The following is a 22475-nucleotide window of genomic DNA, read 5'->3' as shown; positions in this document are numbered from 1 at the left end:
GGGGGGGGGGGGGGGGGGCAAGAACTGGAGGTTCCGGGAAAAGGGAAGATGACATGGGCAGAAAAGCCAGGGCCTCTGGAAGCCCATGAGTTCTTAGGAGCATCCCAGTATCCACCCTGTTTGGGTAAAACTGGTCCCTGAGGGCCACTCTCTGCAGCCCTACTAATCCCTGCATTGGAGTTTGAAGTGTAGACAAACCAGAGGTAGGAAAGTTACCAAGGGGAGATACACAGCCCTACCCATGGGAAGTTCACATTCTGACAAGACAACCAACCACCACCATCACCCCTGCCTCCAATCCTTGAGGGAGCCACTGATCTAAGGAACCCACCAACATATAAGCCACAAAACTGAGAAATAACAACTGGTGCAAATCCTGTCCGTGGTGTTTGAAGAGACGAGAGATGAGGTGACACGGAGACCTGAGAAGATCCAAGTTGGGACTCTCCACACCTTAACACTCAGCCTGTTAGTTCATCTCATCACCTGCTCACACACCTGGGCAGGGATCTCAGTGCCTTCCACATAACTACAGCTGCAATGACGTGCGAGGGGGTAGGGACAGAATCAACCTTGCTGGGAGCCTAGGATGAAGAGTCCTCCCTGGGGAGCCCAGGGGCTGGGAGGAGCCTGGAGGTTGAGGTTTGCTCTCTACTGATCTTCCTCCTCTCTCAACAGTCTCTAACCTTGTCCTCATAGGGTGCACCACACATGGCTTCATAACCTCTGCGTGTTTCATGCAGTTTCCTCTCCCAACTAAGCAGAGGCTCCTGGAGGATAAAAGAGCAGGTTTTCTCCACACCCTGCAGTGCAGGAATGTAACAAATGCATGTCACAGGTGGGGTATCTGGAGTGTTGATTACAAAAACATTTTCCACAAATAGCATACACATGTCAAAACCATTCTATTTGCTATTCTTTGCCCTATCACTTGCATTTGACACCCTTTGTTGGCTCATGCCTCTAGATGTCTGTTCCTGTATCCACCTCAGCCTGGGGACTGGGCCCACCTAGACTTTGCTAAGAAAATAACAGCTCAGCTTATGGTGGGAACAATGAAAGGGTATGTGGCCCAAGTCTCTGGGGGGCAGAGGGAGGGTCTCATTTTGGGTTGGCCCACTAAGGATCCTTCCCCTGTGTCCTAACAGATTCAGATTAATGATCGCTCATTCCTAATTGTCAAATTTCTTTTCCTTCATCCTGTGTCTAATCACCAGTGACAGAAACCATTACGCAAATGAGAGCAGACAACTTCCCCCAACTGTTCGCATTGGTAAAAACCTTGTAATTTAGAGCTCTGATTCGTAGGGGAAGTTGGTCTCCCCCAGGCAACTTGGGCATCTGCTCAACTGATGCCCAAAAGCCCCTCCTCCACCCCCCAAACTTCAACCCCCCAACAAATATTTGACTTCACAAGAGTAGTTTCCTCTGTACCTGCTGGTGTAAAAATAGGATCTTGCAACATGGCTGACCCTCATACAGGCCCAAACCCCCATCTTCCCCTCACATGTCTGCCTCACACTGCCAGCTAGGATAGGAATAAGCAACAGAGCAGAAACGTTCTACTCTGCTACGAGTAGAATTTGAGCCTGAACAGCCCTAACCTAGGTATGTGAAGGAAGAGCCTCAATCTCTTCATTGGGGGAAACGGAGGCCCCAGAACATGAATCAAATTCTTAGTGAATATCTAGATCTTCAATTCTACAGATGCAGAAACAAGCTGGGAAAAGTTACGGGACCTATTCAAGGACACACAAGTAACCAAGGGGATCTAGAACTCAGTTTCCCTGTAACTTCTTCCAGAACTCTTAACTCATAATATGGCTTCCTGGCAGTTTTCCCAAGAAGTCTTTAGCTGGAGCCCAGAAGAGCTTTCACCCTGAGCTGTATCTTCTGTATCCTTTTGGGCTAAGCCTGTCTGTACTACACACTGCCTGCTGCCTGTAGTCCAAAGGAGGAGAATCAATGTAGTTTGGTGGAAAAGAACAGCAGGGGATTTGCAGCCAAACAGTACTAGGTTTGAATCCTGATTACCACTAACTGCTTATTCTTGAACTGTAAAATGAGAATACCTACCTTGCACTAAAAGCACCAGGCACACATTAGGTGTCTAATAATCAGGGATCACTACTGGACATGAACCCAGAGACATTACCCAAGGATCAGGACCCAACCTGTGAAGGTCCCTCCCCCTCGTGCAGACCTGGGTCAGCACAGCACCCAGAGAGGAGCAGCTGAGAGACCACGCCTCCCTGCTGCACATCACCCACACCTTTAAGGAATGAGCCAGGGATGCAGCAGAGCTGCTGAGAAGGAAAATAATGTGCTATATTTCAAAGTGTCTTTGTGGTCAATTTATCTTCTGTCTGCCTTGTTTTCTTTGCTGCGTTCCTCTTTCCCAAAAGAGATGGAGGGATGGAGATCACTGCAGTCACATTTTCCAGCATTGGCTATATTTGAAAGAACTACACTTGAGAAGGTACCATGTTTGAACACCCACACTGCATCAGAGAACCCCAGAATGGGGTACTAAAAATAAACACCCCTCCCCAAAATACACACAAGTGCGCTCATGCACACACACACATATGCATCCTCTCAGTCCATCAGTGCACTGTAACTGTAAACTGAGCTCTGGGGGTGAGAGCCATAGCTCGGACACTGGAAGTAAACCTTTGAAAAAAAAAAAAAAAAAAAAAAAAAAGAGGAAAAAATGAACCCAGAGACTTCCAACTCCTTTTTCCTTCCAGAGAGAAGGGGCGTGGAGATGGGAGTGGAGGTGAGCAGACGCAGGGCCATCACACTGCCCAATCCCAGGGGCCCCACTTCCATTATACAGGTGTGAATGATGGCCCTTCGAGTTGTGCAGTGCACAGCTGCCCAGCTGTAAGCTGCAGCCCTGAGAGGGGTTCCCATGAAAAGCTATGAACAGAAAAGGAAATTCCTCTCCATGCTCCACCAGTTGCCCTGACTTCTGAGGGTGTTTGTGGAACATTACAGTGGGGGTCTGGCAGAGGCGCTGGCTTTAAGAGGCAAGGCTACATTTTTGCCCTTGCCATGAGGTGGATGACATGTGGTGAGTTAGCTGCCTAGGCTTGACCCCATTTTGTCTCCTGAGCCAAGAAGCTCCGCAGACACAGAGGACGGGGCCTGGGCAGGGAGGGTCGGTCATAGGACCTGGAGGCTCTAGCCAGTCGGCCTCAGGCAGGTTGCAGCGAGGCCTGACCAACATCCAATGGCTAAAAATGAGTTTAAAAGCTTTAGACCAGGTCAGGCAGCACTGCCTTGGGGCTCCCGCTGTACGTCCCACTGGACAAGGTTAAGCAGTAGAAACTTGGTAAGCAGAGAGGCAGGCCAGTGTGGACACACATGCACACACACAGGCACAAACATCCACACACACATCCACACAGAGGCTTGCACCCCTAGAACCTAGAGAAGCCATTGCTAGGATGACTCCCCTGGCACCCAGGACAGAGAACAAGAGCTGGTGCTGAAAGAAAGAAGCTGTGTCTGTAATTTGTAAGTTATGCACAATCCTTGGTTCCTGTGTCCCAAGGCTCTTTTCTGTGTATGGCTTGAGCTTAAAGGTTCAAGTTGGAACCCTGTCTAATTTACTCTCCTAGGAAGCTATTTAGGCTCTCAAAGGCAACCCTCCCCACTCTACCTCTCCCCATTAGAGTCTCAGTAGCCATTCCCAACAGCCTAGAGCCTCTCTGTGAAAACTGGGAGGGGGCAGACTGACCTCACGGTTAGGATGGCTGTGGCCCTGTTGCCCAGATGCAATGGGCGTCCAAGAACATCTCCTCTCTCTCAGGCTGAGGCACTGAGATTGCAGGAGACAGAGCTGAGAGCCAGAGGTGGCATCCTGACCCAGAAGGAGGGAGCAAGGAACAAGTACATACACGCGTGTGCAGGCATACACACGCACACACATCCCAAGGTTGACAGACCAACACACGACATGATGACAACCAGAAGCTGGGGACTCCACACACTGAATGCAGGACTTTAGGGGGCAGAGAGGGAAGGTGCTGGGGCACAGAGGCAAGGGTAAGAAGTCCCTCCGAATGGGAGTGGAGTGCCAACCACCCTGCCTTGCCCAAACACCTGCCTCCAGGGCCATGGCAAGAGTCCAGTCCATTAAGTGCAGCGTGCAATACTAGCGTTTGGAGTCTCCTGTCCTCATCAATGAAGCGGTGTGGACGGGCTAGCAGTCACCTGGCAGGAGGCCTCGACTCCTGGCAGGCTAGTTGTATCGGCCCTTGATCATTGTGTTCAACAAGGGCCCCACCTGTGAAAAGACATGAGGAGCCAGTCAGAACTGCCTGTCCCCTAGCCCCGGAGCCAGATGAGGTGTGTCTGGAGACATCGATGTCCAGCCAAGGGCAAGGACAAGGCTTCCATTCAATCTTGTAAACCCTCTAACCAACTCTCTTCCTAGCGGTCAACCCAGTATCCTGGAGCGTGGCCCTCTCCTCTGGGTCCATCTTGTATTACCTTCCCTCTCACAATACCCTACATCTGTAAGCAGAACCAAACTGACAGACAGAAGGTCAGAGGAGCTAATAATCCCAGACACCCCGAGCGTTTACGTGCATGTTTTGTAAATGTGACTTAAGAATCTTAAGTGATTCTATATCCTAAAAAGATCATTTGTAATTGGAGCTGGTGCGATCTCCCAAGCCCACAGGTGCTCTGAATGCTGAGGCTATCCACAGGACAGAGGTAAGAGCATTACAAATACAAACCTCCCCCATTTACCCAACGGGCCACTGGCACACCTGCATGGGAAGCAGGTCTCAACATTACCTAGAGCAGTCTTGGCACGGCTGGGAGCGTGTGAGTAGATGCTTTACCGCTCGCTTCCCATTCCAAAAGAATCCCCTCGGGGGTCCCCAGCTGGCACACAAGCCCCATGCGGAACATTACTACTAGCATGGAACAGATTATAATTGATCCGCCAGTCAAGCCCAGCTCTCATCAGAAAATAAGGATTTTCTGAACATACCCATAACCTCTATGAAGAAACAGGACAACAGATACTGAAAACAGAAGAGCTACAGAGACTGTGACACCAATCCTGACTTTCCCTGGTCACTCTGCCCACGGAGTCACAGGAGTGCCACCTTGGGGCAGCCACATACCTCTTGTGGGTTCCCCAAGGCCTCTCCAAGCATCTTCTCAATGTTTCTCATTATGGCCACTTTCTGATGGGCTTTGAGAGGATATTCAATTCTCTTAGGGGTGGGGGCCCCCTGCAAAGGAAGCAGCAGCTCAGGAAATGTCTTTAGCAGGCTTCAGTGTCACCCATTGTTCCTCGCACCATCCTCCCTTAAGAAACCCAGTTCAACCCCACCCTCTCCAGCTCCCCCAAAGATCTAGGAATCACTTCCAGAGATAGCCAACCTCCCCACCCTGCCCCTAGATAATTTATTACACCTACCTCACCCCACTCCCATCTAGGGAAAAAAACCATATTCACCTTATACCAGAAGTTCACAGTGATGGTAATCCCCCCATTTAGTAATGACTCTATGTGATGCCACCTGCAAGAAAATAAACAGGCTCCTGTTTGCCACCAATACTTCTCAGAGGGAGGGATCCTCTGAAACTAGGTAGAGTCCTGCTAAGGGATATAATGAAGATAGTATCTTCACACTCATCCTATCAAACACACCCTGGGGCTACAGGCAGTGGTGTTCACCCTTCAAATACCAGAGTCAAGAACAGTTTCTCTAGCCTCAAGCCTCTGGGATCTCTTTGGACTTGAGGAAATGTCATCTTGTCTAGAAACAGTATTGCCATTTCCCCCATGTTCAGTATGCTCATCATCTGGATATGCCAACCTTCCTGTATATCACGTTAAGTCCAATCCTGCCACAACTCAAAAGAAGAGACATGGATAAGGCTTTCCAGGGAATGGCAAAGAACGCTCCCTAAAAGCCCCCAGTCCTAGCCCCATCCTCACCAGTACATTGGGATGTAAAGAACATCACCAGGGCCAACCACTGTTTCGTAACCAACCACGTTCTGGAAATTGGGGAACCTCTCGTAGTCAGGATTGTCAAAGTCCACCTGAGAGGTTCAAGAGAAAAAAAAAAAATCAGTCAATCACCAAATTTTTATCAGTAACTTTGGTAGTCAAGAAAGATGCCTTAAAAAAGTCTTTAGAATTTATATCCAGCAGAAGACACAACACACATTAAACATACACAAACTCTCTCAGAACACGACCTAAGAAGATGGGCATTGCTGAATGTTAAACAATAAAGAATACTAGGCCTCAGTGCTCCTGAGATCAGAAGCCAATCATCACAGTTTAAAGGTCAGAAAACCTACTCATGGCCTGCAGATCTGAGGAATTAGGACTCATCCTTCACCCAAACCTTCAGAAACTTTTCCCCAAATACATATTCTAACCAGCAAAGACTTCTACACGAGGTAGCTAAGTGGTTTTCTCAAGAAAGGAGAGGCGCTCTCTGGTTGGCCACAAAGTCAACCACACACCTCACTGAGATCCAGAAAAGACATTAAGTGACATATCTCAATTCTATTCACCCTTCTTTTTATCAAAAAGAAGTAGCATCCGTGACAAAAGTAAACAATTATTAAATCCAATGGAGACATACACATTTTGTTCCATGAACTTATAATTCAAACAGAATAACCAGAGTCCACCAGCATCAGTGATGGGGTCTGCCCTAAATATCTGGGGACCACCACAGGGACCTGGAATATATAAACTACACTGTGAAATTGTCCTCTGAGTTTGTCCAAACCTGGCATACCTCCACAGAGAAGGGGAAAGACATGCCAGCCTTGGATCTCAAAGGAGTTCTACACCCTCCTCAGACCACACGAGCTCACCTGGCTCTGTCTGTCACATGGATGATGAACAGGATATGGGTAGAGGCACTCAAACTGATCCGGAGGGAACAAAATGCATCGCTTGTAGCCTTTTATCTGAGCAAAGAAGTTCTGTTGCTCATCATAGTGAGCAGGTGTCACATTTCCTGTAGGAAGACAGACATTTTCTTATTCAGAGCAGTAACTCTATTGCACAGGATGGAACACAGGCCCCAGTGCTGGAGAGAAACCCAGCCTGCCCTCTCAGCAAAGGGTTCCAAATCAAAATTTCAGGCAAGATCAGGGAGACTGTAATTACAACTCTCAGCCAATTAGGTGCTACACTTTTAATGGGTGATAAGTCTAGTAGCAAACATCACTGGCTAAGAGTTCACCATCAATTAGCAAAGTAGACTTTCTTAAATGATGACTGCTGCCCTTAATGGAAGCAACTGCACATCAAAGTGATACAAGTACGGCAAGATAACATACTCTGCACAGGTACACCCTGCTTTTCAAAAGTTAGCTTTACGTCATTTTGCTTTTACAAAAGACCTATATTTGTACCTGTTTTTGCTAACCGAAAGAAATCCAAAGAGGATTTTCATTTTTATGGGAAAAAAAAAGCAAAAATATCATTGAGTGTGTTTTGCAGCGAACCATCACAGAGGCAGCAAGCACAAGCAGAGAGTGGCACTGCCAATCTCCTCCCCTGGAAACTACACTCAGCATCAAGCCAGCATCTCAGTATCAAGCCACCATAGCTCTGAACTGTGTCTGTGAGCATCTGTGCTTTATCTCGATTTACTTTGTGCATCCATTAGCAAGATGTGTCCTAAAGTAATTGCTTCTTTGTTTTACATCATCTCGGCTTATAGGTTTCACAGGAATGCTCTGCTTTTAGACAGCTGAGGGGAACCTGTACTTGTACTCTTCTTGACTATGGCACAAATTCAAGGGCAGCAAAAAAACGAGAGTTGGAAACAACTGAAATGACTGGTATCAGCAATGCATGCATGATCTTCTTTGATGGAGTTAATCAGTCATTTTAAGTTGTACGAATATGTACTTGCTTTAGGTAGCTCTTTTGGAGCTCAAAGATTCTCAACCTCTGCTCCCACTTCATCACACCTGTGGGATTGCAAAACTTCTTTAGATCAACACTGGAGCTGCTGATTCTCATCGAGGGAAGCATATCAGATTCCTGAAGAGAGTTGTATACTTTGAATAAGGCAAATTATTTAAAATGCCATCCTGAATTAGTTCTGCCCTAGCATATGTATGCTCCATCTACTCTTTGTAAGTGGGGCTGCATCTGATGTTTATCCTTTGCACAATCCTTGAGAGACCAAGGGACCTCTGTAGGGAATGGAGTTTAGAAAACATTCCCCAGGTCTGCCTGGGTGAGCCAAGACAGCTGCTTTCCTAAGTGCAGAGATCCATATGCATCCTCAGAGGAGACTTGCTCTTTCATCTCTACCTGAGGGATGTTTCCCTGCTCTCTACACCACAGGATAGGAAGGCAACAGAAAAATTCAGTCAAGTAAACAAGAACTGGCTCCTGGCAGGTCAACCAAGAGCTGGTTTCAAAGGGTCAGGTTATGGGTCAATTCATAAGTTACACTGCTGGAAACTTTTATTAACACTGGCAGCAAAGGACCCAAATCTGAAGGACAATCAAAGGGGAAGAAGAGACTTCAGAGCCTAGTGGTGAATGACAATGAGTAATTACTCTGCTTCCTTGTTCAACCCAATTTACTCACCATTTACTAAGTACCTACTATGGGCCTGGCACTGAGCAAGTGACAGAAATAAAAATAAGAAAAAAAAAAAAAGAATAAAAAAAAAAATAAAAAAAAAATAATAAGACAATGACCCTGGCTGGTAAGTAGCTCTCTTTCTCCTGACTGGAGTTTAAAGGTTCCTCTTTTTATTAAAAAAAAAAAAAAAAAAAGTATTAATGTATTTGCTTATGTACATGTAAAATCCACTAGCAGGATACACAAGCAACTAATAACATATGGTGCCTCCAGGGAGGGAAGGAAACTGAGAGGCTGAGAAACAGAAATGGAAGACCGATTTATCACTACATACCTATTTACACCTTTTGAATTTAACCCCATTAATGTATTATCTGTTCAAAAGATAAGGTTCAATTTACATTGGAAAAACGTTTCCCTCTTCAACTGGGATAAAAATCTTCTGAATATAGACAGATCCAATAGAAAACAGCAGAATTTTAGAGATCCCTAATATCTAAATATATATACTCACACAGCAGCTGAAGAAGGGAATAGGGAACTTTCTTTTTAGAGTACCTGACATAACATACGTTATCTCATTTAATCTTCATAGTTAATTATAAGATATTACTGTGTTCATTTTACAAATTAGGAGACTGAGACTTAAGAAAGTTACGTGACTTGTTGAAAGTCATGGAGCGAACAAGTGGTGGGGAAAGGTTTAGAAATCACTTCATATGACCCCAAGCCATGCTGCTTTCTGAAAGATTTCTTACCTTCCATGCCAATAAGCAGCAGGTTAGAGGTCAGCTGCCCCCAGCCACGCTTTCCCTGTTGCTTATTAATCCAGTTCCAGTTAAAACCCAAGAAGTCCATGACAATCTTCCTGCCCACAGTGTCATTGAGTGTTTGCTGCAGATACAACCTATGTTCCCCAAGAAGAAAATCCCATTAGTGCATGTACACACTGTCCCTGACATGGCCTCTCATACCTGGAAATCCAAACCCAAGCCCATACCAACATCTCCCACCAAGAACAGCTGCAGTCATGGGACTCTCACAGAACTGAATCCTTACCTATCCTTCTCTGAGCTCTGTTCAACACCAAATTTTATATTTTAGAGAAGTGATTCTTAACTTTTTCTGGGTCACAGTATGAATACTTTAAGAATCCAAGAAAAAAAAGAATCCAAGCAAGGTTCCCCATAAAAATGCACACATTGAACTTTAATATAATTTCATAGATATCCTCGAAGCCTACCCACAGACCCTAGAATGATGACTCAGCCCTGTTCCAGAAACTCTCGGGGCGCGAGACATCCCCTTTGGCCCTTGATGGCCATTTCGGCAGCTCGTATTATTGTTCACCAAGAACTAGTTCCCTCCCTGTGAGAGTTATTCTTCCTCACCTCCTTGAAGCAAGGCTTGCTTATATAACTTGCTTTGGCCAATGAGATGTCCACAGAAGTGACTGGTGCTACTTCCAAACTGTAATTTTTAGAACCAGTACACACTACCACATCACTTTCCCTCTGCCACAGCAATTGCAAAGTTTCCAATGGCAACTGCTGGAGCAATCTGTGTCCCAAAGTGCAAAAGATGATGTAAGTAGAGTATCCAGGTGACCTGAGATGGACATGTAGCATGAGTGAAAAATAAACCTCTGTTGCTTCAAGTCGCTGAGCCCTGGACTGAAGCCTAGTTTATCTTAACTGATTCAGCCACCTATCTGTAGCAGCCATCTATAGCTGAAAAAAAATACCTCAATAAGCTTTCCACAGACCCAGGGCCCCTAACATGCCTGAGGAAGGTAAGAAGTTACTTAATAGACATGAAAAACCAAACACACTTGATCAAGCTCCAAAAGAAACATTATTTAGGGGGCAAACGTGAAGAAAAAGAAGTAATGGTCCTGAGAGCATTACTTCAAAAGCTCAAAGGTATCCCAGTGCCTGGAATCACAATGCTTAAGGCAACGTTAATTAAAAATCTTGATAAGCTGGAAATAGCTACCTGTTTGGGGACATGGAAACCTCAAGACTCCAATGCAACCTTGGAATGTTCCCCAGAGATTATGATGTACATATGTTCATACAAATATTTCTCAAGTAACTCTGAAAGAGTCAGGAACACTCCCCAAACAGGAATCTAAGCAATTCCTGTGAAACCTTAACAGTAAATCCTCAAAAGAGCTCAAAGAGGATCCTAACACCCTTCACCCTAGAATCATAACAAGCTGTACAATTATACAATAGAGTTGGTTGGTGCTAAAGTCAGCTGATAGGGCAAATCTTGCAAATAGTAAAAAATTTTCCTTAAATCACCCATAAACTACAGACTACACTCATAGTTCAGACTTAGGCAAAATGCTCTCACTACAGGAAGCAAGAAACTTAAAGTGACTGAGGAACCAGAGGACTCATGTGTCTTATCTCACGCTCGTTCCACGCATATGTTCAATCAATAGCTTTACACTCCACAAGCATCATTTAAATCAATCTCTTCTCAACACTGGGTGTATGTGTGTGCACACGCGCGCATGCACTGTGGTAAATTTGAAGACATCATGCATGAGGTGATTCAACTGAACCAGTCTCTATAAGACATAAAGAACAAATCAACCATAGTTCAGATTCTGGAAACTCTTCCGGTCAAAGTTCCATGATTATGACAATAGCTAAGAGTCAAGAAGCCAAAAAAAAAATTAAAAAGTATGTTTCAAATCCTTTCACTCTGCCACATACTACTAACAGAGTCAAGAAGAGAACTGAGGCTGGAGAGTGAAGAAAAGCCCAGGGTTGGGCACCAAATGTGAGACAGAGATAGTCATTCACCATCAAGTACTCAATGACAGCAATTCCCCAGAGGCAACGTTATTCTGTGGGACTGGATGTTATCTGGGACCTACCTAAGAGGCTGCCCTCATAAAGAGAGATAAAGGTAGAAAGAGTCACTCGTGTGTGTGTGTGTGTGTGTGTGTGTGTGTGTGTGTGTGTGTCTTGTGTTTGCTATCATCAATTCAACGCAACACATCAATATTCTCCCCACCCTCACCTATACAACTTTTTAGCCTGCACTGCCCCCATTAAAATATTTTAGGACAAAGATTGCAAACCCATAATTTCAGGAAATCTACTAACAGATATTTTAAATTGGCCTCTTGCAGCATTTTAAAAAATATGAATTAGCTGCCCACATTTAAAACTCAAAAAAAATTTAAATAAAAATACTGATTTCTGGTTTCTCTTGAAAAAAATCAGACTATCTGGCAACCCTGGGACTGCACTCCAAAATGGAAACAAGAGTCAAGTAATGACTTCGCACTTTGAATAAGGCATATGCCTTCAGCTTCATCATAGCTTTCACCCAAACAACTTCACTCACTTCATTCACCTACCTGACTCTACTAGGCAAGTGTGATTCTCCCTTTATGAAGACAACAAACTTGAGAATCACAGTTCTAGTCTAGTCATTCCGTCATCCCTCAAGCTAGAAAACTCATCCTCAGATAAAGAAAGGAAAATACATGCCCTAGATCCAACGGAAAACCACGACCTGGAAATTTACCTCTCTTCACCTCCTCGCTCCTGTATATCCTGCAGTTTCTCAACAAACTCATGAAATTTCATTTCTTCTCTATTGGACCTCGGCTTAAAGTTCTGGAAATTAGCCATCTTCTTCTCATCATAGTACAAAAACTTGTGGGTGCTGGCACTGTACACAGAGAAGTCTCCATTGCCAATATTTTCTTGCAGGTATTCAAGGTCCCATTTTAGGGCAGGATACACAAGATTTGTGTCGGTCAGCACCACAGGCTCCTAAGTGGAAAAAACAAATGAAGTCGTCCCAAGGAGCTAGTGGGTTCCTGTCCCAAGATTCCAATACTTCCCAACTTCAAAATTACTTCTCCTGTTAACCAGCACGAACCCCGCAAGTCCCATTTTTCCTCGCTTCCCTATCCAGCTCCCCTTAGGCCCTAGTCCACAACCAGGCCTAGTCCACAACCCCTCCCTTCCATCACCACTCGCCTTTGACCTCTCCTCCCAATCTGGTCCCTTCCCCCATCCCCCACCCCCCACCCCCTCTTCGACGCGGCCCCGCCCCCTACCTCATTCTCGATAAGCTCCTCCGCCCGGGGGTCGCTCTGACTCAGACGCGGGATGGGCCGGGTCGGGAAGGTATAACTGCGTAGTTGGGACTCATCCCAGGTGGGGCCGGGGGCTTCAGCCTCTTCCCGTGGTTCTCCAGAGCCCGAGGACCCAGCCTCAGCCGCAGTCGCCGCCATCTCCGCCGCTAGGGACGGCCCCACCGGAAGCGGAAACTCTGCCTATTCCGGGGAAAACACAACGGAAACCATAGAGCTAGGCTGCGAGAGAGAGCGTTCCAGACACTAAGAACGCGGGGCCGAGCCCTGGGCGAGCGCCTCCTAATGGTAACCTATAGCTCTACACCCTACGCTCCGCCCCCGAAGACCCGGGACTAGACTTTAGTCCCACTGAACAGGGGTGATCATCGGGTTAACTAATTCACAACTTATTGCTGCCTCAGTGTGCCCAGGCCTACACAAGAGGCAAAGAAGGAGGCAAGTTTAGTGGGGCATTAAATTTTACACTGATGGTTGGGGAGAGAGGCAAACTTGACACACCTAAGGAAGTCAGAAGGAAAAGCAACTGTCCGATAGATAGATGTTGGGTAAAGGTTGCTCTGAAAGCCTCGGCAAAAGATATATGGCAACTTGAATTCTTTCGAAATCAAAGACGGTTTTCTTTTGCTTGGCACCATTTGATTTTTCTGCCTGTGTCACCATCTCACCTACTTAAAGGCATTTTTGTCTATCTTGACCGAATTAGATCAGTGTTTGCTATTGATTGAATGCAGATGTCGTCCAAACCATTCCGAACATCCATTCGATTCTCATTTACAAGAGGGCAAGTTGCTGTAAAGTAGTTCTCCCCCAAATTCATATACTGAATAGTATATATCAGTTTTTATTGCTCTGATATATATTTGGTAATGTCTATAATAATGGATTCTACTCCAAAACAGTGATCACCCTAAAACTTCCTGGAAATATGTGTATATTTGTACTGTAAATTATTCAAATCATATTTGTGTAGATAAAATGAACACATATTCATATGCGAACAATAGTGCCCCCCCCAATTCTTTTGTTAGGCTAGTGATCGCTAATTGTGGTTCGGCTTGAAATGTATTTATCCAAGTCCTAGTAAATCTGAGGGAATTCTAGCAAATCTGAGGTGGGTTCAGATGATAGGATTGGTTTTACATTTGTTGGGTTGAGGTGACTGGGACATTCGGATGTAAACACGAGGCTGAAACTGAAGAACCAGTTTGGGGGAATTCCCTGGTGGTCCAGTGCTTGGGACTCAGCGCTTTCACCGCCAAGGGCGCGGATTCAATCCCTGGTCGAGGAACTGGGATCCCGCAAGCCGCGCGGCCAAAATAAAACAACAAAAAAAGAACCAGTTCGGGGCCAATTTGTGTGTTGCACCGTGCATCTAACTGAAGGAGATACCTAATTTAGAAAACAAAACAAGAACAAACAAGACCAAGGGCTGAATTTGAAGGATGATCACGTTTCGGGATGGAAGGAGGAACTGCCAGTGAAGGAGAGGAAAAAGGCAAGCAGTCAGAAAAGAGATTGACAGGCTCCTTTTACTTGTACCGGTCCTGGGGTAGGTGGGTCAGCTGTCCACCTGAGATGCTCAGGTTCTGAGTGCCCGTTATCCCTGGATGCGTCTAAGTCACCTGAGGTAGAAAAGGGACCTAACGATCTGAAATGTCAAAGCAGTGACCTGCTTGTTTTTCTCTCCTTCCCGCTTTCCCTCTCTGCCTCTATCCAACCGCTCATCTTCCCTCTGGTTTCCTAGCACCGTTTAAGCCCCGCCCTTTTTGAACCTTTAAGACTTTTCTCCCTTGTCGCGTTTGGCCCGGCTCGGCCGCCGTGACAAGGTCTTTGCGCATGTGCGGGGTGAAACGAGAAGAAGGTGAAGATGGCGGCAGCCAGGGCGGGGGTCCTGCGAGTCCGATGGCTGCAAAGGGCATCCCGAAACATGGTGCCGATGGGTGCACGGACAGGTCCGCGAGAACGGGCGAGGCCTCAGTGTGGGAGAGGGGTGCCTGAGGTTTGGTATGTCGGACGGAGGGTGGGTATTGTGGATACCGCGGCGGGCGAGTCCGGGCAAAGGCGGAGGTGGAGTTGGTGTATTCAGAAAAACAGGTGGAGGGTCTTTTGGTCCCTCGAAGCCTCGGGCTCCGGTGTCTGCAGCCACCGCAGCTTGAAGCCTTCAGAGTGGAAGGAGGAATGGGGTCGCTTCTGACGTGCCCTCATCTGCTCTCCAGCCTCCCACATTACCAAGGACATGCTCCCGGGACCCTATCCCAGGACCCCAGAAGAACGGGCTGCCGCAGCCAAGAAGTATAATATGCGGGTGGAAGACTACGAGCCGTACCCAGATGATGGCATGGGGTGAGATAGGGTCTGCTCGCACCTGGGTAGTGATGGGAGAAGTTCGGCTGGGTTGGGTAGCTCAACTCTGACCCTTTTCCCCGAACCTTTTCGTGACCCCTCAGAGTCAGCGGTGTGGGCGCTTTTCTCCGTGGAGGGAGGTGGGAGGGGATGGGTGAGCAGCTGCAGCCGAGAGGACTTCAATTTTCTCCTTGGCTCAGGCTGTTTCCTCAAATGAAGAAGCTGAGGTTTTAATGGCTCCCTTGAGGACCCCTGAATAGCAGGAACCTTCTTTGGCTCCATCCAGAGCGCAAGGTTTCATTTAGATTGAGCATCTGCTGGGCTCAGGTGCTGTCATCCAGGCACGTGACCAGGCTGGAGCTGGATTCCTGTCATGAGAACCGTATTTGTAGATGGAGTACTCTATATCATGTATATCTCTTTTTTAAGAAATATTTTGCTGTTAGCACTGTGGAAGTCGTAGCAACTTTAAAGCAGATTAAATAGCCAACTCCCTTAACTCCAGTTGATGGTTTTGCCCCCACACCCCCGTAACATCCCTGTGGTTAATTGTCTGAGTTGATTACCATCACCCTCATTTTCTGTCCTAGCATCACTCTTTGAGCCGTGGTTTCAGCAGCTCCTATTCGTCTTGTTGTTTTCCAATCACTTTCTGTGACACATGTCTAGTTGTCATCATTTTCTATGTCTTTTATTGTGTTGTGGACAAGAGCAGCCTCGGTAGCAGTCTGTATAAGTTGAACCTGGTTTTGTTGGGGAAAAATCCAGCTTATCATGAAGATCCATGAGGCGTTTGAGACTTGGAGTTGTATGTCAACTCTGTGGTTGAGAAACACAGTTGCTGTGAAAAGTGCTTTTCTAATCTGTACCCTTTTGTTTTTATTCCAATTAACTGGGCGATCTTAGGTTCAGACTCTAAACTTCAGTTTCTTTTTCTGTCTAATGGAGGAAACAGTGATTGTTAAATTCCCTTCCAGCACTAACATTATAACATTGCATGATTTTTCTTCTTTCTGTTGAAAGAAGATAAGAAAAGCTTACATATGTTAAAATGTTTCAGAGTTTGACATAAATTTTTAATGAAAATTTGTGGACTTCCTCGGTTATTCTGTGCTTAGTGAGTAAAAATTGAGATTTTTTTCACTTATCAAATAACATTTTATTTTATTAATGATAAATTTGGTATTGGAAGGCATTCAGGAAAATGGATCTCTTTTATACCGTTTGTAGGAATGTAAACTGGCACAGTCTTTGCGGGGGGCGCGGAATTTGGGATATTTACCAGTGGCTCTTTAACTCAGCATTTCTCAATATGTACACCTCAGGGAAAAAAATTGAGATCTTGATTTGAAGGTCAGTTCCTCTGTCCTTAGGGGAGGCAGTTATCTCTGTCACTTGGTTTTTCATCTCTGAGATAAGGAGACTGAATTGTCTGAGTGAGGCTGCTCAGAGCCCTGTCCAGAAGTTCTTGCTGTCTCTCAGGTATGGTGACTATCCAAAGCTCCCTGACCGCTCACAGCAGGAGAGGGATCCATGGTATGACTGGGACCACCCAGACCTGCGATTGAACTGGGGTGAACCGGTGAGAGAACCATATCCCATTTCACCTTCCTTCCTTTTCCCTATGTCTTCTGTAGCTCAAATGGCACTTTTCTGCCCAAGCAACACTAAAGTTTTTCTGCCCAAGGAAGCGAGGTCCAGCAGTCTGAGATCTGATGTTCCCTGTGTGGTGTGTGGAATGGGATGTCTGGGAGTAATCAAAGCTCTGTATTGTAAGAGTCAAAGCTCTGTATTGTAAGAGTTGTGAACTTCTATGATTGAGCTGTCTCTGGTCAGCGGAATTTAGACATAAGCCAGCATCCAGTCCTGTGGGCCACAGTATCTCAGATGTGGCTCTCAGAATATTGCCCAGGGCAGTAGAATGCCTTTCAAGCCTTCTCTGAGGCTCTAAACACTCTGGATTGCATGCCTTTTGCAGGAAGAGCAGTATGTGACAGTGATCTGCCTTTTTGTCTCAGATGCACTGGGACCTAGACATGTATATCAGGAACCGTGTGGACACGTCCCCCACTCCTGTTTCTTGGAATCTCATGTGTAAGCACCTCTTCGGCTTCGTGGCCTTCATGCTGTTCATGTTTTGGGTGGGGGAGACTTACCCCACCTACCAGCCTGTGGTGAGTATCTGAGAAGTGCTCCCTCAGCCACACTTACTTAGCCTTGTTTCCTGAGGGAATGAAGTCTCTGGAGTAGGAATCCAGCCAATACCAAGATTGACTTCCTGGTAAGGCCTATAGAGGGTCTTACCCACTGGCCTGGTACAAGTACCAGAGCATTGCTCCTCCCTGCATCTTGGATCAGTCTGAGTGAGAAGAAACTAGGACTAGGTGAGAAATGAGAATGGAGAAGCCAGCTAGTCTTTAGAGTTGCCATTTTGGGAACTGTACTTAACAATAATATTTCAGCAAGTGATCTTTTAAGGTAGAGTCAAGGAATCTCGAGTTGAAAACTTATCCTTTGTTGGTGTGAAGGGCACTTCCTATAGGGTACTGGAAGCAATTAAATGTTTACTGCAAGCATGGGCAGTTAGATTTTAGAGAATGTAAAGGACATAGAAAATATACTGTCTGTAGAGAACAGACTTGTGGTTGCTAAGGGGGGTAGGGGAGGTATGGATTGGGAGTTTGGGATTAGCAGATGCAAACTAGTATAAATAGAATGGATAAACAACAAGGTCCTACTGTACAGCACAGGGAACTATATTCAGTATCCTGTGATGAACCATAATTGAAAAGAATATGAAAAAGAATGTATATATATGTATAACTGAATCACTTTGCTGTACAGCAGAAATTAACAAACAATGTAAATCAACTATACGTAAATAAATTTTAAAAAAGAAAGAAAATATACTGTCTAGCTTTAAGGACATTTAATTTGGATAAGAAGAAGATTTAGATACATGACACGAGCAACATTGGAACATACAGGAATTTGGCACAGTTTCTGTGTTTATATGTGTGTAGTGAATGTGTATGCTGGGGGTATCAGGTGCTGTTAAGGAGAAGGATTATGCTAGATGCTAAAATACATATATTTTAGATGGTGGGGAGAAGTTGAAGAGAATATTTGGGGCAAGAGAAAATAGAATAAAGGAAGAGGACAGTGAGTTAGCTGGAGTGGAATAGGCTTATAAATAGTAGATAACCAGCTGCATTGGTTACCTGGAGAGCTACTAAAAGTTCAGATTCCTGAGCTCTACTGCCTGGAGAGCCTAATTCAGTAATTCCAGAATGGGGTTCTAGAATCAATATTTAACAAGGTCCCAGGTAATTCTGATGTCCTGGGAAATCAGTTGTCGAAGCTGTGTTAAAAAAAATATGGTGAAGTGAGTTTGATCAGTTAGTAGGTTGCATGGCTAAGGGATCTGGACTTGATGGTATAGTAATGCACTAATTCAGTAAATATTTATGAAGCCCCTATCATGCACCAGGTACAGAAGGTGCTAAGGGTTGGGGGTACAGGGATGACTTGGTCTGCCTCTAGGCAGCAGGGAGCCATGTTGGGTTTCTGAACAGAAGAATGCCATAATGAAGCCTAGGTTTTTAGGAAGATTAATTAGGGAGTAGTCTACAGGATAGATTGTGAGGAAAGAAACTGAAAGCAGGAGGCTGCCGTGTTTGCAGTTGGCTGCACAGTGCTACCTGTGCTGAGATAATCAATGTCCTAACGGTAGTGTGTGTGTCTGTGTGCACTGACACAAGCCTTCCTACCGAGCCCCCAGGGGCCCCAGGCTGGAGAGTGCACATAGGGCTGGTGTGAGCGCTAACTTCACTTGAGGAGAGCAAGAAACAGTGTGGCTCTTCCATTTTTCAGTTCTGTAAGCACATCACCCTTTTCTCCTCCCCTTGAGCTGTGTTCTGTGACAGCTGTTTGTTGGTAAAGCCAGCAGCCCCTAAAGCACGTCCGAGCCGTGTCTCCTCTGTGCTTTCTCCCACTGTTGCTCCTGCACGCCTCATTTGCTAGGCCACTTTAGTGGTGGAACCATTAGAGGCTGAGTGACTTAAAGGAGATTGAGTCTGTCTCGACCCCGAGAGAGAGTGGGATGGATGGGTGCGTCGTCTCATTTAGAAAGCTCTCCCTCACACTCTCCCTTTCTCCCTCTCTCTTTCTCCTTTCTCCCTCTCCCTCCCTCCCTCTCTCTCTCACTCTCACTCACACACACACAAACAGTGTAGGCACCACTTCTCTTACAATCTAGGCTTTCTCTCTGCCTTGGGCTGAGCGGGGAAGAGGAGTGCTGTCCCTGCTGTTCTAGCCCAGCTGGGCCTGACCAAAGGCTACCGTGTACCCATTTACTGTGTGTGATTCTTCACTCAGAGTGGGGTGTAGCCAGGTATTGGCTACATAGATATATGTTGTTCTTGCTGACCTGTGTTTTTTTCTTAGGGACCAAAGCAGTATCCTTACAATAATCTATACCTGGAACGAGGTGGCGATCCCAACAAAGAACCTGAGCCGGTGGTTCACTATGAGATCTGAGGAGGCTTCATGGGCTTTGTGCCCCCTAACTGACTCCCTCAATCCTAGAGATTTTACCTTAATGAAATCGCTAATAAAACTTAGTACTGTGGTATCTGTGCCTCATTTCCCCAGGAATAGCCATTGCTTAAGCCCAAGAAGATATTGATTTGCTAATTTCACTGGGAAAAGTAGTTGAGGGTTCCAGTTGTACAGCAGGTGGTAAGGGTAGCTCCTTTCCCCATCTACAGGGTTGCGGAAGAAGGAAGATATGTTCCTGACTTCACAAGTTGGAACAAGATTTATTTCCCATAAAAAACCTTTTTAATAATAAGTGGTTAGCTAAAAAACAATAACATGTTTCAAGTATATTATAGGATAAATAGGTGTTTTGGGACTGGCCTAGCGCTGTGATTGCCTCTAATCTTATATCTCTTATAAGAATATGTATTTGGGACTTCCTTGGTGGCACAGTGGTTAAGAATCCGCCTGCCAATGCACGCACGGGACACGGGTTTGAGCCCTGGTCTGGGAAGATCCCACATACCACGGAGCAACTAAGCCTGTGCGCCACAACTACTGAGCCTGCACTCTAGAGCCCGTGAACCACAACTACTGAGACCGTGTGTCACAACTACGGAAGCCCATGCACCTAGAGTCCATGCTTTGCAACAAGAGAAGTCACCGTGATGAGAAGCCCGCACAACACAACGAAGAGTAGCCCCTGCTCGCTGCAACTAGAGAAAGCCCGCATGCAGCAACGAAGACCCAGCGCAGCCAAAAATAATTAATTTTTTTAAAAGTATGTATTTATTAAAAACACAACATTGTAAATCAGCTATACTTCAATTAAAAAAAGAAAGAATATGTATTTATTCCAGAGCAACTTCTGAATCCTAGACTCTTATAAATTGATAAATTGACATTACTTATGTATTAATTAGAGGATAGTCATTGACTTATTACTGAACCTATACATAGTTTTCACTACCTTAATGATTCATCCAAGCTCCTATAATAGCCTTAGAAAGAGAAAAACCATGTTTCTGAGGGTCTATTTCTTTTTTTTAATGAAGTTTTTTTTTTAATTAATTAATTTATTTTTGGCTGTGTTGGGTCTTTGTTGCTGTGCACGGGCTTTCTCTAGTTCTGGTGAGTGGGGACTACTCTTTGTTGTGGTGCGTGGGCTTCTCATTGTGGTGGCTTCTGTTGCTGAGCACGGGCTCTAGGCATGCAGGCTTCAGTAGTGTGGCACATGGGCTCAGTAGTTGTGGCTCGCGGGCTCTAGAGTGCAGGCTCAGTAGTTGTGGCACACAGGCTTAGTTGCTCTGCAGTATGTGAGATCTTCCTGGACCAGGGCTGAAACCCGTGTTCCTTGCATTGGCAGGCTAATTCTTAACCACTGGGCTACCAGGGAGGCCCTGAGGGTCTATTTCAATGCATCTGTTTAAAAGAGAACCAATTTATGTTCTTCCCTTTAGGGACATTTTCTTTTTTTTTTTTTTGTGGTACGTGGGCCTCTCACTGCTGTGGCCTCTCCCGCTGTGGAGCACAGGCTCCGGACGCGCAGGCCCAGCGGCCATGGCTTACGGGCCCAGCCGCTCCGCGGCACGTGGGATCCCCCTGGACCGGGGCATGAACCCGCGTCCCCTGCATCGGCAGGCGGACTCCCAACCACTGTGCCACCAGGGAAGCCCCTCCAACTGCTTTTTATATGTTTTCATTCTCTGTCCTTTAGAGCAGTTGATAATTATTTAACAAACATCTGTCTGCCTAATATATATCAGACACTGATAGGTCCTGGGGATATAAAGTTGAACAAGAAAATAATTGCCTTCAAGAAGTTACCTAGAAGAGAAGACTGGCATTTGTAAAATGAGGTGAAAAGAATATCAAAGTGTGTGAGTTGAGAGATGGGTGCACTTTTTTTACTTTACTTTTTGTTTTGTTTTGTTTTGAATCATGTCCTACTTGAAACTGTGACCTTATGCTTTTGGTTCAGATTTCTTTCAGAGCACTCCAGTGACACCTCGGCCTCATTCCCTACTTTGAGGTGTTGCCTGAAGTTCAGTTTTCAACCCTGTTTCTCTTCCACTGTTGTGCTAAGAAGTTCAAGAAATACTTAGTACATAGAGTGGGCAGGCACCACCAATGCCCTAAATTCTTTTCTGTCCTGAGTTCAAAACTCCCATGTCCACGTGAAAAGGAAATCTAGAGCTGTGTCACAATGACTTGGGGCCATGTCATAAGTCATAAGATAACCAGCTCACTATCTTTGGGGGTATATCAGGCTGGAATATGGTGGCAGAATTCATGCATTAAATTAAAAATTTAAATCAAATAACTTAGGTCTAAGATCTTCAGCTGCCTACAGAACGTTTTATTTGGAAATGCCATAATTCCCTCAATCAATATAAAAAATATATATGATCACCCCCCCTCCAACTTTTTATCAGTCACAAGAGCCTGTCCAGCTTTCTTTTACAATCATTGCCACTATGTTAATCCAGGCTTTCATCACCTGGTACCTGGATTGTTCTCTTAGTCTAATTTGATTCCCTGCCTCCAGCTCTGTTCTCTCTGCATGGTGATCCATATTGCTAGTCTGATGTAATCTTATTGCATATCTGCCCATAATTTTCAGTAACTCCCAATTACCTGCAGAGTTGAATTGGTATTCCACAATCTAAATCCAGCCCACTCCCCCAGCTGTAGTCCCTTTCATTCATGGTATGGGAAACACCAGGGCGCTATTAGCCGGTTGGGCCCCTTCCTCCTCGCTGGGAGTCCACCTATCTTCTTGAAGCCCCAACGTATGACACCTGTCTCGTCCCTGAAACCTTCCAGGAAGCCCCTGGTACCTTGCCCGCCCCCCC

At 45.6% G+C, this 22475-nt stretch overlaps 2 protein-coding genes across 4 annotated transcripts; one reads left to right on the top strand and one right to left on the bottom strand.

Annotated features, from left to right (window-relative positions):
- Positions 1 to 3982: 3982 nt before the first annotated feature.
- Positions 3983 to 12921, bottom strand: HIF1AN (hypoxia inducible factor 1 subunit alpha inhibitor). The gene is made up of 8 exons (XM_007470345.1): positions 12700 to 12921; positions 12159 to 12409; positions 9368 to 9516; positions 6871 to 7016; positions 5972 to 6078; positions 5486 to 5549; positions 5148 to 5258; positions 3983 to 4294 (listed from the first exon to the last, which is right to left on the bottom strand). The coding sequence occupies exons 1-8, from the start codon at positions 12874 to 12876 to the stop codon at positions 4250 to 4252; spliced, it is 1050 nt and encodes a 349-aa protein (XP_007470407.1). The 5' UTR covers positions 12877 to 12921; the 3' UTR covers positions 3983 to 4249.
- A 1613-nt stretch (positions 12922 to 14534) lies between these two features.
- NDUFB8 (NADH:ubiquinone oxidoreductase subunit B8) lies at positions 14535 to 19725 on the top strand. 3 transcript variants are annotated; one of them, XM_007470343.1, is made up of 5 exons: positions 14535 to 14690; positions 14955 to 15081; positions 16564 to 16663; positions 17100 to 17255; positions 19312 to 19725. In XM_007470343.1, exons 1-5 carry the CDS (start codon positions 14606 to 14608, stop codon positions 19360 to 19362), a joined length of 519 nt encoding a protein of 172 aa, XP_007470405.1. In that variant the 5' UTR covers positions 14535 to 14605; the 3' UTR covers positions 19363 to 19725. The 3 variants fall into 3 exon arrangements, with proteins under 3 accessions (XP_007470405.1, XP_007470404.1, XP_007470406.1); XM_007470342.1 differs by having other exon boundaries at positions 19528 to 19714; XM_007470344.1 differs by having other exon boundaries at positions 14541 to 14599; positions 19528 to 19725.
- The last annotated feature ends 2750 nt before the right edge of the window (positions 19726 to 22475 follow it).

Source organism: Lipotes vexillifer, unplaced genomic scaffold (assembly GCF_000442215.2).
Source record: "Lipotes vexillifer unplaced genomic scaffold, Lipotes_vexillifer_v1.1 scaffold916, whole genome shotgun sequence".
Classification (NCBI taxonomy): Eukaryota; Metazoa; Chordata; class Mammalia; order Artiodactyla; family Lipotidae; genus Lipotes; species Lipotes vexillifer.
This window is presented reverse-complemented; position numbering and strand designations above follow the sequence as displayed.

Coding starts and splice junctions, on each gene's coding strand:
- NDUFB8 (XM_007470342.1), top strand. CDS start 14,606: ATGGCGGCAGCCAGGGCGGGGGTCCTGCGAGTCCGATGGCTGCAAAGG. Junction 14,691..14,954: donor GCCGATGGGTGCACGGACAG/GTCCGCGAGAAC, acceptor TCTGCTCTCCAG/CCTCCCACATTACCAAGGAC. Junction 17,256..19,527: donor ACCCCACCTACCAGCCTGTG/GTGAGTATCTGA, acceptor TTTTTTTCTTAG/GGACCAAAGCAGTATCCTTA.
- HIF1AN (XM_007470345.1), bottom strand. CDS start 12,876: ATGGCGGCGACTGCGGCTGAGGCTGGGTCCTCGGGCTCTGGAGAACCA. Junction 12,410..12,699: donor AGGAGCTTATCGAGAATGAG/GTAGGGGGCGGG, acceptor TTTTCCACTTAG/GAGCCTGTGGTGCTGACCGA. Junction 6,079..6,870: donor CATGTGACAGACAGAGCCAG/GTGAGCTCGTGT, acceptor TGAACCTCTCAG/GTGGACTTTGACAATCCTGA.